General features: G+C 43.6%; 2 protein-coding genes and 1 long non-coding RNA gene across 4 annotated transcripts in view; all 3 read left to right on the forward strand.

Annotated features, from left to right (window-relative positions):
- The first annotated feature begins 1,885 nt into the window (after positions 1-1,885).
- Positions 1,886-6,636, forward strand: trib2 (tribbles pseudokinase 2). Its single transcript, XM_037244772.1, has 3 exons — positions 1,886-3,071; positions 4,034-4,326; positions 4,888-6,636. Exons 1-3 carry the CDS (start codon positions 2,802-2,804, stop codon positions 5,345-5,347), a joined length of 1,023 nt encoding a protein of 340 aa, XP_037100667.1. The 5' UTR covers positions 1,886-2,801; the 3' UTR covers positions 5,348-6,636.
- Positions 6,637-7,780: 1,144 nt separating this feature from the next.
- On the forward strand, positions 7,781-8,491 carry LOC119118284. The gene is made up of 3 exons (XR_005096686.1): positions 7,781-7,921; positions 8,200-8,296; positions 8,410-8,491. It is a non-coding gene; the product is annotated as an uncharacterized LOC119118284 (long non-coding RNA).
- Positions 8,492-10,605: 2,114 nt separating this feature from the next.
- Positions 10,606-14,808, forward strand: part of LOC119118268 (kelch-like protein 29) — an 84,197-nt gene continuing 79,994 nt past the window's right edge. For both annotated transcript variants that reach the window (XM_037245145.1, XM_037245144.1), the window contains exon 1: positions 10,606-10,894. The gene's annotated coding sequence lies outside the window, so the exon portion shown is untranslated. The remainder of the gene's footprint in view (positions 10,895-14,808) is intronic.

A 14,808-nucleotide genomic window follows, 5' to 3' on the forward strand; every position in this document is an offset into this window, starting at 1 on the left:
TCGGCTCCCTTGTGACTCAAGCCCCGACCGGCACATCTCCTTCCCTTCAGCCGAGCAGCTTAAATTAGAGCTCTGGCGGCGGGCCATGCGAGAGTGCAGCAAACACACAGACAGACGTTCACACCTCTGGATGTCTGACTCAGAAGCGACGAGCCCCACCGCAAGACTCGCTCCTCACTTTGGCTGCTATGATGCGTCTCTGCCAAAGGGCGTTTTGTCATGTGCACATTTTTGAAAGAATATGCACGCTTCAGCAAATTATGTCTCAATGGCACGGGCATCCTCAAGTATGCTAAACACACCGATGGGTGCCAGCTTGCGATGGCCAAATATGTTGTAAAGGCATCATTAGCGTCAGCGCTAATATGGCAAACGTTGACAGTAATCACAGGCCGTCCGCTTCTGTTTTTATTTTTCTTCCTGTCAGGCTTCAAGCTATTTGGGCCGAGAGGTCTTTAGAGACGACAGTTAAATTATTATCTTAAACATCCACTCAGCTTTGGAATCGTCCTCCCTCTGTGCTTCTATCATGCAACTATTCGGAATGTTTTTTTTCCCCTATTAGACGACCGCCGCTCTTATCTGCCTTTGTCCTCAATCCGACGTGGCCTAGATTCTCGTGTGATCAACTTTTAAAGCCGTCTCTCTGGATTTGCTCTTAAAAGTAAAAAGTCATCATGGTAGTGCGTTTTTTAGGGCTTTTCACATATTTGCCGTTCAGATGATGTGTATACATGTACACAAATTGATGCCGTCTTTTTGTTTCACTCCCAAGATTTCCATCTAACAACACAAAAGGAATCGCTGATGTATTTCCGAAGTGTAAGCAAACACCTGGCGATGCGTGGGCACGCTCGAAAATGAATCACGTTGACTGACTGACGCCGCCGTTATTTTCCTTTGCAAGTACGCGTGACAGGTAACTCTTGATAAGAGCTGTGCGCGTGTGTTTATGGTGTAGTGCTGTATAATATTTCCTGGAGGATGGCGAAGGGTTGCCATGGCAGCAGCGTGAATGAATGTGTGTGCAAGAGCTTTTTTTACGAGAGGCCAACTGAGGACAGGGCGTTTGTCATTTGGCCGTCGTTTATCTTGCAAGCTGCTGACATTTTTTTTTTTGACCTTCCCGCATTGTGCGGAGACATAATAGCGACATAATCGTACCCTCGGATTTCATGTTTCAAGAGCTACTGAGAGGCTCCCGCTGTGAGGAAGGACGTGTCAGCGTCGGAGCACAGTGCAGATGGAGGCATTAGGTACTACATGTACCATTTAGGGAGACATTACCTGGAGGGGTACACACACACACACACGAGGAGATGAGAGAAGACTGTGAGAAAACAAGAACCAAAATAAAAAGATGAAAAGCATTGAGTTTCTAGGAATGCTGAGTGCCTCATTCTGCATTCTAATGTTTGATTGCAGAGCTATGATGACATTGGACGTTGTGCTGTGGCCCCTGGAGGCCCGACAGTGGCCCGTTTCGGGTGAGTAACGCTGCTGTGACAATGCGAGGAAGCTAAGCCATGCTCCGTCGATTGAACTCTGCCAGTTTTCTAGGACACATATGGATGGATGGATGGATTCAGAGCCAAAAGAAATGGTGGGCAAATCCTGCTTGTACTGTATTCCTCTTGCCTGAGAGAGGGAAAACACCATTCCCAACCCCCACTCTCACCGCTCCAAGAGGAAACACATTTTGGAATGCTGCACGTACAGTAGCGTCTCCCCTTTCCTCCTCCATCCTCTCCCCAATCTAATTTGCCAGCACGCGATGCATTCAAATTCCACGTCCTGTATTTGCATATCCAGGAAAAAAGTGAGGGCGACGTGAGCCAATAGGAACCCGGAGTGGCCGTGACGTCATGGAGGCGGGGCAGGAGGCTTCTCGCTTGCAGACGCATTACGTGACGTTCGAGGCAGTGTGCAGACCGTGCACTGTGCAGCTCCATTCTGCACTGAAGGAACCAGGCAGGATCCCCCCCTCGATCTTCCCCTTCGAGTCACGGAAGAGGCACCTCGGCGTCACGGGAAAGGATGCACTGCTGAATCAAGGGATAGGCCCGGGAAAGTCAGCCGGCCCCGTCCCTCTCTTCTGTCTTTTTTTCCCACACGACAAGGGACACCATCCTTCCACCTGGAAGCCCGAGATAGCGAGGACGACTTCTGCTTCTCCTCACAAAATACCCACCACCTCGTCGCTTTCTTCCCCCTCTCGCGTGCACGGGGGTTTCTCCGTGACGAACGTGGATTCTATGGAACAAGGGCCGACCTGGTTCTAGTTAGCACCGAGGCTAACTAGTTAGCTACACCTGCTAACCACCATTTGTCGATATCAACTGGGAACAAGTTTACTTTGCCTAATTTTTTACTGCTCAAACGAGCATTCATTCTGATTTATTGTTTCTATTTTACGAAACGTGCCATTCAGTTTTTTATTATATTTGTACACCGGTAAAATAAGCTAACACACGAGCAGCTGCTTTACAGTTCGCGTTGAATGCATTAAAACTGACCTTTTTGACAGCTTAGTGCATTTTTGAACGATTTAACACAATATAATAATAATATTCAAGTGGGTTGGAAGACGTTCTCCGCGGATTTGGAACTCTTATTTGGGACGATATTGCGTTGAATGGGAAAACAAAAGGCGAGTGGAGCCAGATATATTTTGTCTGTTGTCCTGCAAGTTGCTTTAAATTTAATTTATTAGCCCCGCTGAGTAGCTGCATCTTGACCGAGGAGGATCCTAAAGCGGACTAAAGAAGATCCCGGTGGAGCTATTACACCAACATTCCCCCATGAACATACAAAGGTCACGTCCTATTAACATTTCACGTCATGGCAGATCGCGGCACAAATCGCACGACTTCGACGATTTATCTTGCCTGAGGAGTGCCGAGTTGCACCAGAGCTTTAGCCCCAACCTCGGCTCTCCCAGCCCGCCTGAGACCCCGGACGCGTCGCACTGTATCTCCCGCATCGGGGACTACCTGCTGCTGGAGCCCCTGGAGGGGGACCACGTCTTCAGGGCTGCTCACCTGCACAGCGGCGAAGAGCTCGTTTGCAAGGTGAGCACGCACACGCACGCCTGTATTCATATTTCATATGCATTGACGCACAAAGGCGCTTGCCTGCAGCCAGCTCTGCACTTCTTGGCTCGCATTGCAAATAGCCTAATGGAAAAAGTGAATGGGGCAGCATGACGTAACGTTCAGAATGGGGCAGGAAGCACATTGGATACCATCGAACGAGTTGCATCTGAAAGATGCCCATTTCTGATGCAATCGCTTCACTTACTGGATCGTGGAAGTGCTTTGAAATGGTGCATTGCATCATACCAGGTGGCTGTTGCTAACATTTTGACAGGCATATTTCAACGAAAACATGCCAACATTTACATAGACTTCCCACCTCACTCTTGCTGTCATTCAAAAAGAACATTCATCTATTGATAACGATGCATGTAAGAAAATGTGATCATATATCAAACAAGCGGTATCTATTTTTCTTCTGTAGTTATTTGTAGTCTGTAGTGCCCTCAGATGGTCAGAAAGAGCATTATCTTTTTTAAGACAGTTGATTTTGGTTTACTTTTTAAGGTGTTCACCATGTGTCTATCTTTAATATATTTTTTCCTGTATTTTGGCCTGTCAATAGTATAAATGCCATTCTGTACATTAAGGGCCACAGTTCATGGCCTTGAGTTACATCATGGTAAGCTCTCCTAGCGGTGGAAGCAGTCTTACCTGGAGTCAATCTGAGGAAGAGGAGGGTGGGGTAGTGCTTTGCCATGGCAACTAAACCCGGGGCTGTGCTGCATTGCCTATATGATACCATTTTATCCGTCATCAATATTCAGAGTCTCATTTTCGGTGACAAGCCCAGCGATGAATAATGATGTGTGAACTCCAAGGCGGCATTGATTACACAAAAATAACAAGCTATAAAAATGTCTTTTCATCCCAAACTTTGGAGCTTCGACTGAAATGGTTTCCTTGCGTCGGCCATTTTGTTTCCCCGCCCACCTCAGGTGTTCGACGTGGGCCGCTACCAGGACTCTCTGGCGGCCTACTTTGCCCTGGGCCACCACCAGCACATCAACCAGGTTCTGGAAGTCCTACTGGGCGAGACGCGGGCCTACGCATTCTTCGAGCGCAGCCATGGCGACATGCACTCATTTGTGCGCACCTGCAAGAAGCTGCGCGAGGACGAGGCCGCCCGCCTCTTCCACCAGATCGTCTCGGCCGTGGCGCACTGCCACGACGGAGGCCTGGTGCTCCGAGACCTCAAACTGAGGAAGTTTGTTTTCAAGAACGAGGACAGGTGAGAGAAAATCGCCCCTTTGTTTTTTCTTTTTCTGCACACAACGTTTGAGCCAGACCTCACGCATCCTCATCTGGCTTAAAAGCTCTTGTTACTTAACAGCACTCTAGGGTATCCTAGCGGCTCCTTCCGGTGAGCTTTACAGAGCAAACACAAGCTGTTCTGTTTTTTTTTTTTTTTTTTTTTAAGGTTGAGAAGTTGTGGAGCAGACAATCAGCTCCTTTTATCTGGGCCTACTTTGAACATAATAAAATCCGCTCATTGCACCGCCACGTTTGTCTTCTTATCCAAGCGAGAGCAAATGTCAGCGTTAATCCTGAGGAATTACTCGCCTCGCTCGGTCCCGTCTTCAAAAGAACTTCCCGTCAAGTCTGATTACCCCGCTTGTGCTTCCTTAATTATGGGCCCCTTTTACACAGGTCACGTTAGCGGTACAAATTTTAGCGTTTGTTACTGTGTTAAATATCAATGTAGATTTGATGCATACTAAAAATAAATAAAATAGTATCATGATTATTTTCTGAGCATTGTCCTCACTTGTCCTTGTTGTGCATTGTAAAGAAGCTCTCTGAAGCTGGAGAGCCTGGAAGACACGTACATGCTGGCGGACGGCGACGACTCGCTGTCCGACAAACACGGCTGCCCGGCTTACGTCAGCCCCGAGATCCTCAACGCGGGCGGCAGCTACTCGGGCAAGGCGGCCGACGTTTGGAGCCTGGGCGTCATGCTCTACACCATCTTGGTGGGCCGCTACCCCTTCCACGACGTGGAGCCCGGCTCGCTCTTCAGCAAGATCCGTCGCGGCCACTTCAGCGTGCCCGACACGCTCACGCCCAAGGCCAAGTGCCTGATCCGCGCCATTTTGCGCCGAGAGCCTGCGGAACGCCTCACCTCACGCGAGATCCTCCAACACCCCTGGTTCTCCGCCTCGGTTGCTGCCGTCGCTTCCCCGGGCGGGCGAGGGGAGCCGGAGCAGATGGTACCTGATGTGAACATGGAAGAGGAGCACTTGTTCAGCTGAGCACACGCCCAAGCACAAACAGACCACAGCTGTAGTTTAGCCATATTGTTGCCCTCCCCCTCCCTCCCCCACATTTTCATAGAAAGAAAGAAAAACTCTAAACCTGGCATGATGAACATCGGGAGCTGACCCACAAATAATAATGTAGCCACATGTGCTTATAAAGAAACTTTTTTTTTTTTAAAGATTATATTTGGTTTGATGTGGTGTTTGTAACAAGTAGACATCTTTTTTGACACTACGGCAAGCATGAAGGGACATACCAATGACTGGATTCCTCATCCTTACTTGGATTTCAAAAAAAAAAAAAAAGATTTTCATTATTTCTCCTCAGCTTTTTCTTCTGGAATGTTTTTCTACATTATGCTGTCGTGTCCACCTGATACGTATGCCCCCATTTTCAATTTGGAACTTTTGGGTTGTAAAATTCTAGGAATTTTCAAAGTTGCTAGCTTTCCTTGCGAATTCATGGTAATGATCTTTGAGAATCATTTGTTGAGTATCCCATGAATTCTCACCAATGTAACTTTGAACATTTCTTCAAGTTTGCAATTTAAGAAACAGCTAGCTGTTCCGAAAAATTCTGCCGCCATTTTGCGGCATTGTGCACTTAACTTGTGGCCACCATTAAAATTTTCTATTTAAAGTCTTTAGAAAGATGAGAGTGCAGCGTTTATTTAAATCAAACAGCTCTATATATATATCTATACAAATAAATAAATATAAAAAGAAGTATAAATCTATATATTTAAAAAGTACTACATTGCAGGGTTTTGTTTTTCTTTTGACACAGGACACTCTGTCTAACGTTTGGAAGCCATCTTGCGTGCCAGTATTTCCCCCCGCCACCCTCATCCTTCACTCGGTGACAGTATTCTCGATGTTACTTGAATTTGTAATTTTTTTTAAAATTAATTCTTGGCATGCACCCCATAAATGTTATGAGCTTGCTTAGTAGCAAGGGGGTGTTCCGGTCTGGTTTGGTTGTGCTGTATTGGCTTAAGAAAAGTTCAACAAAAATTCTATTCCCCTCAAGTAAAGAAGATGATTGATTTGTTTTATGTAGATGGAGCTTCCTTTTTGAGTTAAGATGGTGCTGATTTGGTGCTAATATTTAGTCCTGAAGAAAGGGGTGGCAGAGAAGTGGGTTTTGCGTTTTTTTGTGGTGCATGGTGGGATATCTGCCTAGGATGTTCTGATTGTATCGTTTAAAAAAGAAAAAGAAGAAAAAAAGATTCTGGTGTTTTGTCCAAATTTATTATTCCGTAAATAAAATTGTGAACAGCGAATGGGTGTCATGTTATTTTTTCTTCCTCAGCAGGTATTTCATATGAACATAAAATTGGAATGCATAGTTAAGGCTGAGTCAATGTATTTTCATAAAACTGAAGTACATGTGTGTGTATACATATACATACATCATCCATGTATATGTACCTATGTGTATATGTATACGTGTGCATATTTATTCATGTAATTAGGCTCACAGTAATTGACTAATAGTATATACATCTTTATTTTTGTTTTAAATCATTTTTTTATTTTTAAATCACAACTGCACAACAAACAAATTTCTCATAATAGTCATAAAACTAAAATTATTTAAAAAAAAAAGTGACTGTAGGTACTGTGCACGTTTTTTCTAGTCAACAGCCACTAATAATAAAATACTCTAACGCCATCGTGTGGACAAAGAGTGAACTGTTCAATTTTACCTTAGAAATTCACAATAAGTACGCCTAAATGAATTATTGTATTAAAAGTAATTCAGTCTTAACATTGTGTGATCTGAAATATTTATTTGTTCAGTTTGGACACATTGTCAAATTTTATGTAGTCAAAAGTCAAATAATAAAATCATCTCCGCATACATCCTAAATAAACCAGAGCTGCAACATTAGACGTATAGAGGAGCTCAGACAAGGCAAGGAGTCCTTCTTCGTGGAACATTCAGTTCATCTGAGCAAATATAAACGCACGGGAACTCTTGGTCTGAGAAATGCAACAGATGGCCACTGTTGTTTCTGTCGTAGCTCTATAATGGACCTCCGCCAAGCATTACGCTGAATAAGCACTTATTCTGCACGCACCATATTGCCTAATTGGGGGATCTAGAAAGAGTATTATGTAATGTATTCAGTATGACATTATGTAAATCAGGGATAGAAAACTGGCGGCCCTCGCCCACACTCACACGCTCGAGTAATTTCAGAAAATAAAAGCGTACTTGAGCTGACCAATTGAAAGATGTAATACCCGTGTTAACCACAGGACGGCAGGCGTAACTTAGAAGTGCCTTTAAACCCAAAGAAGAAGAATGTGCCGTTGCCGCCACAACATCGATCGTTAAAATACACAAACGGCAGTAACAAGTAATTCTTTATTTCTTCTTTTTTTTTCTTTTAACACAGCGTTAACAGTTCGTTTAAAAGGCATGAGTATTTAGTGAATTTTTTAAATCCGAAAACATGGTTATAGTCACGCTTAATAGTGTTTCAAACGCGTATTGTGGTTTAACAGGTAGCCATTGCTATGCACTATGAATCGTTAACATAAGTGGGTGCCCCCTGCCAGGTAAGTGGGTCAGCCTATTTAATTGGAATTTGAATGTCATTTGGGAAATTATATTGTCGTATAATATTAACATTTTTGAGTAAGTTAAGTTTTAGGAAGAAGTATCTTTGATGGGGTGGCAGATATTCATATTGTCCATGTGAATTGAAATTTAAAATGTGAAGACACACTTATGTACATAAGCTTAATAAAAACAGGCACATATTTTGTCTATAATTTGAATTTTCTTTTCATACATTTGGTTAAAAAGTGTGTGGTCCTTATCTTCCCCCCTGTAGCGCTGAGGAAAAATTGTGGCTCCCTTCATCAACACCCATCATCACCCTTGCGCCATGGTGGCTTGGAGAGAACATACTTTGCAAGTCTTCAGCAGAGGTCCAAGAGAAATGTCATCGCAAACAATATATTCCCTCAAATGCATTGCATCTGTTACACATACTGCCGTCATCGTTCTAGCAAATTTTTAATCAGGTGATTGTCTCCTTCAGGTATCCGTAGCAGCAAGATGGAGGCGACATGTGCCAGCGTCCTGTGCGGTGAGGCGCGACCCAATTTGCAATTTTTAGACCTACGGTTATCTAAAAAAAATTTATGTTGATGTGATTGATCATATTTTATGCACAATATTGAATTAATAGTGTATTTTTAAAATCAATGATCATTATCAAAACTGTCCCTTTAACGAGGTTTACCAAATAATCACCCAAAAACATGTCATCTAAAAATCTCCCCGGTACATGTTACTCAAAGAAAAATGTGACCAAATAAATAAAACCAAAATCGATATTTAAAAAGCAGCTTTTTAAGCAAGCTGCTCTTCAAAGTCTGCTCTAAACTGATCGCACTTTTCTTATCGGAGAGCTTTATTGTACAGCAGATTTTGTGCTGCTCCACGAGCGCCTTCTTTTATGCTGCTCATTTGTCAAGGACTTAACGTGGCCATAAAGTGTTTCATTGGCGTTGTCCTGATACCGGCCGCTCTTGTGTGGACATCAACCTTTTATGTTCTACAGTATATGTTTATGTGACCGCAGGCGACACGTGACATTGTTCTATGGGATTACCGCATGCCTAATTGCGTAATGCAAACTCCCCAGGGCCTTATACATGCGCATGTGTGTCAACTCATGTGTGTCACGTTAGGTTATGTTGAATTATGTTATCTTATGTAATGGGCATTCTGTAACACGCCCATCGGTCACAATGTGTAAAAAAAAAAAGAAAAGAAAATTATTATTACTGCATAACTCCTGAAAAAATGACAGCGCCCCAAAATAAATCAGCAAAAAATAATAATAAAAAAAAAAAAATCGCCAGAAGAATTCTGCACAATTAAAGAGGATTCTATCATTTTTTGGATACGTGTAACTAAATAAACTTAAATCTCAGTGCAATATCCTAAAAATGTGCCAATTTTACAAGGGCAACCACCTTAAATCCAAGTCTGTGTGAATCAAAAGCTGAGCAACGGCTACTTTGATAGCGGCATGAATGTGATTACGATTTAAAATAGGCCAAGACTCAGACTCTCTTAAAAACGTGGATGCGTCTCAACTGTGACATTTCATTATTTCACTGGAAGTCCACAGCCGTGTTGTTATGCAGGAATAGTCTTACTTTCCTCAGAGGAAGAATCTAAGCATTATGGCAAGCAATTAACCTTCAAAAAAAGAAGAAAGAAAAGCTCAGTGGCGGTGGGTTCAGAGTGAATCAATGCCGTTTCATTCCCAGACAGAGATAATGGATCAACACAGACATACTGTCTGACAGCATAAATGTTTTTTTAGTGTAATTCCGCTTCCAAGACCTCCCACTTACTTGATCTTACTTAGTACTAGATAAGAAGTCATAAGCAGGAAGTACTTTGAGTGAAAGTAGACCTTCGTCAGCTGTCTTCGGGATAAAATTTCATCAAAGTTTGAAGGGCTCCAAAATTTTATGATGACTGCTTTAGCAATGGGAGAATAAATAACAAGTTCACCCCTAAAAGTTCATTCTGCACACTCCTGTGCAATATGAGAGACAATACTCTTTGCTAATACTAATTGCTAAGGGGAATAATGGTGTCCTCGGCCAGTCAATTAAGCACATGGCTGCAGAGAATTGAGAAGAAAATAGAACGTTGATAAAAAGGCCGACTATCTGCCGGACTGTAACGTTTTCCTCCAGGATGAGACGTGTGGAGCGTTTTAGTGAAGTAACCTTTTTGGAGTGTCTCTGCCTTCATTTGCATGCAGTCAAGCGTGATATTTATAGTCTCTCGCAGATAGGACCGAGCCTTTTTAAACACTGTCTGTCCCGTCTGGGTTCCAGCGCCACCTGAATTCTAAACACCGGCACCCATCCGAATCTGAGTCGGAATGAAAGCAAGGACAAGCAATAATTCGTTTGGGAAGATAATGTTTTCTCAGAAAGTCAATGCTACTGGAAGAGAAGCTGTGCTGCAAACAATTGTCAGTTGAGATCCACGGGGCTTTTGTCAGAATAATAAATAAAAAAAATCTCAATAAAATTGTTAAAAAAAAAAGTACTTGGATGTAATTGGATCTAAAACGAAGCCTCGTTGGCCAACATCACTCCTGCACTTCTACCAAGTGTACTGCGGGAGGCGCTGTTGTGCCAATGTTTGGCCCGAGCACGCTTGCACGTAAAGGGGAGGGGCATGAACCGGAGTAAAGTGTCTTTTACACGCTGCCTTCCTCCAGTCTTCATCAGCGCACCTGCGACAAGCTGTCGGCCGCCTTCGGTGACCCGCAACGCGGACGAACGCGCTCACCTTTTCGCGACCCTCCGCTGCACCGACTTGGACAACAATGCACCAGCGGCCCGTCTTCTTTGCCGGATAAACAACCGCGTCGCAAGGGACGACGGACTGACGGAAAAACTGAGGAACGAACCCAAGCCGCAGCTACTGGTGCTTGTCGGCCGGGGCGAGGAAGCGAGGACCAGCGGAGCAGCGAGCGGCTCCGCGAGGTAAGACACCCTGCGGCCGCCTTTGGGTGCTCGTATATCGGCATCAATCGATGGATTTAAACGTTGTGCGCAGGCGCTGATGCTAATCAACTTGTATATTATTATTGTTATCAATATTATGATTTTTTACATGCATGCATTTGGTACTTATTATGGAAGTTGGAATCAATCCATGTTTTATTGCATTTTGCATAAATCTGCATGAAGTAACGACTAGTCATAATAGTGATTTATTGTTATTTCCTAAGCACAGTGTTCATTTTGCATTGTTTTAGCAATGGTGATGTAAACAATGACCGACACTTTATCTTGCACGCATTGTACCACCTTTAGCCGGCTTTGCATAATATTAACACTATGGGTTCACAATATTAGGAATTCGACCTCTCATCCCTCGAATAAGCACACATCGATAGTATGCGTGTTTTGTTTTTGGAGCAACTTCCTGACAGCGTCTATATTTAGTCACCGCTCGACTTGGCCAAGTCCGCGCCAGGCGTCATGTTGATTCCAGTGATGGTATTATCATAATCTGGCCCCCATATTTAGCATGATTTATCAACCCCCACCACCCCTCTTACTTGGTGCTGATGCTTTTACGAGCTGGGTGAAGCATCATCACCAACGTGCACTGTACGTCACTGTACTGAAGTCAATTTTTCTTTATGTATTTAACTCCCCGTATTTTTTTGAAAATGAGGTGTTTCTTTGTTTTATCTCCTCTTGTGACAAGTTATAATTTTTCTAATCCATATCGAAATTTAGTTTTCCTTTTGTCCTCAAGTATCAGTAGTACTACTCAGCATGTGAGTAGTTTTGCTGTATGTACAGTATTACAGTACTTTCCTCTGTCACTGAGAGTAATCTGTCCTCGTCTTATGTGACTCGCGCCGGCCGAAGGACTCGCCTTGGCCGGAGGAATTCATTTCGAGGTCTAACCGGAGACATTTATCCTATTCGGTGATGGCCCCCGGTGTCACTTTGCTCAGCAAATTACAATACCATTGCCCCAGGGCATTTGTGTCGTCGTTATTACCTCCACCAAGCACGAAAGTACGACGAGGTTGGATTTACGTGAAACTTAAGAAGTAGATGTTTGTGCTGTTGGATGAAACAATGAAATTGTCCCCCTGCCTCAAGACAAAATGGTAGCATCCATTGATGTGCTTGCGGTTTGTGTTGGTTTTGATTCCCGAGACAGAGATTTGTCTTAACAAGGTAATGACAATTTATTGACATTTTGCATCCTCGTTATAATCAGAGTGCACTCTGTTGATTGGATGAAGGGTTGTTTTGAGTGCCATGTTTGCATCGTGAAGTGGTTAAGGAAAAAATGATCAGGACTAATACGTCATGCGTGTTCTTGTATTGTTGCCGCTGGTTTGGCCTCAGGTTATGTGCTGTTTGAAAAAAATAAAAAAAGTCAAGCGGTGCCAGCGTACCTCGTAAAACATGGAGGCGACGCAAGATGGTTTTATGTGTGTTCACCGTGCTCATGTTTGCTTCAGTGACATAATAGCAAATATTAACCCGTTGCCATGTGGACTGATCTATAAATGTTTTTCCAAGTCAAACCATTTGATGAAATAAATGTTTCTGCATATGATTTGAAACAAATGAAAGGAAAAAAAAAACTATTGTTGCGTTCTTCTGCCTAATGAAGCCAAATTATGCGTGTGATTTCCGTCACTGGGCGCCTCTTGAGTCGTGAAGGGCATCTTATCTTACTGCACTTCAGCACGTGCAAAACGTTAAGTGCGATACTTCAATATTAGTCCTTTTGTGATTGGATCATGATTGAAACAATTGATTTTGCATAATCAAGAGTCTAAGAAAGCAATTCAACAAAGTAAAAGAAAGATTAAGTACTTCATTAGCATTAGCAATTTTATTTTCCTCCAACCCTGTTTTTAGAGAATGCTGCTGAAGTGGCGATGGCTTGAGTGAAACGTCTGGGCGGGAAAAAAAACGACGGGAGCGCCTTTTTAGTCACCAACTTAGCGCTCGCCTGCACTTAGCCTAATTGCTCCATGCAGTGATCGCTTTAGCGGCAATCATTGATCACAACGCATTGCCCCGATGCTGACCCGTGTTGATTAGTGTCCGATAGAAGTGGCTCGGGTTGGTGTGACGTGACACGCCTGCTAATAACTTGATGAAAGCCTTTTAGAAGTGGCACAACGTTGATGGCATCAGTCGGACTGAGGCGACTTTGTCTCTGTTGCTATCTTTTGTGCAGCATAACCGCGAGATGCCTCTTCACCATGTTTGCATTGAAACCTGGCCTTGATTAATCGCCTAAAGTCTGCAGTCTTCACATTCCTACCGGGTTTTAGTTCAATTCTCATTTATTTCATGTATTCAGCAGCCAACAATTCACTTCTTTAAACAATCACAGCATTGAATCAATTGATTTTGGAAGTGATACAATAAGCTACTGTAAAGTGTCCTTGGAATACACTCGTATCAATTGAATATTAACATTTGACTTATTTTTAAATGCCGCACTTTGCATCATTTCTCCTCCAGTGCCTGTTTAAAGCCGTAATCGTTTCCTCAATGCCCACTCAAGCTTTGCACGCTTTGCTTCGGAAACACTCAGGGGCGAGCGCCTGCTTTGAGGCCCGAGCTCGTCAGGCGCCATCAGAGAGGGCGGATGGTGAGGGGCCGGCCGGGTCTTGAGAGTCTCGACGGGGGGGCCACTTAAGCCTGTTAGCCTCATATGATGACACAGCGGGATGGCCGCGCATGCAGGCGGGCGGCTTGGGAAAAGACGTCTATCCGCTCAGCGCTTCGCCGCCAATGTCGGGATGCAAACCGATATTCCACGCGCAATTATTTCAACTTTGCGCCGTATGTCATGTACTATTTAAGCCCTACTGGATGTTTTTAAAAAATGCAGCGTGCCGGCGGAACGGCGCGGATGTCTCATTGTAATAATTCATCACAAATTTCAATAATTGAGGGAAAACCCTAAATAGAAGTCCACTGTAATGGAATGTCGCGTAAGCTTCTTGTGCTAGCCGCCGACTGCTTTGCCGCCAAATGCTCGTCACTCGTGATGAAAAGCTAGCGCTTAAGCTAGCACTGTTTCACTTGTCCTAATGAAGGCGATGGTTCAGGAAGAGCATGTTTGGATTTGTCATTAGCAGCTACTTGAAGTAATCACTAAGGACAATTAATGACCCCCAATACTTTTGTGCCGCAGGTATTTACGCAGGCAAAAATCCACCGCCAGCATTAATTCATCAACAGCCGAGCGCGCGCGCGCGCGCGCGCGCGCGCGCGCCGGCCAGGCTGGGCCTTGGCCAATATTTCATGACGAAGGCAAACGGGTTGTAAATAAGACTCGATTAGAAATGCGCACGCACACCTTGGCGCAAATATGATTTATGTATCCTCTTAAGTCGAGAGCCACAAATGCAAATGAGACGTGTTGCTTGTAGAAGCTTTTACGTGTTTATTCCTTCGCCGCAGACAAATGATTAACGACCGCCAAATGGGATGATAACCCGAAATGAAAACCTCGCTCGTAACTTGTTTATAACGGTGATTTAATCTTATTTTTACCTTATGGGATTAATAACATTTATCTATGCAAACGCATATCGAGGCTGGGGTGCTTTTGATGTTTCATTAGTCAGCTACAATGAACACCAGGGGGAGCTAGATTGATAGACCAAGTAATAATAAAAAATAGCAAAACAATTATAGAGCACCAAAGAATTGCGTTAAAAGGTGCAACTTGAGTGTACCTTTTAAAGTTAAAATTAATGCAAATGTAGAAGGAAGTAAATTGAAAATAAGTGAAATTATAAAATGGTAAAATAGTAAAATGGCTGCCGTTTTTGTAACGTAAAATGAGTTCTTTGGGAAACTCTTTCCGAGATAGCTGGATGACGCTAAATTACAAA

Source organism: Syngnathus acus, chromosome 24, assembly GCF_901709675.1.
Source record: "Syngnathus acus chromosome 24, fSynAcu1.2, whole genome shotgun sequence".
NCBI classification, from domain to species: domain Eukaryota; kingdom Metazoa; phylum Chordata; class Actinopteri; order Syngnathiformes; family Syngnathidae; genus Syngnathus; species Syngnathus acus.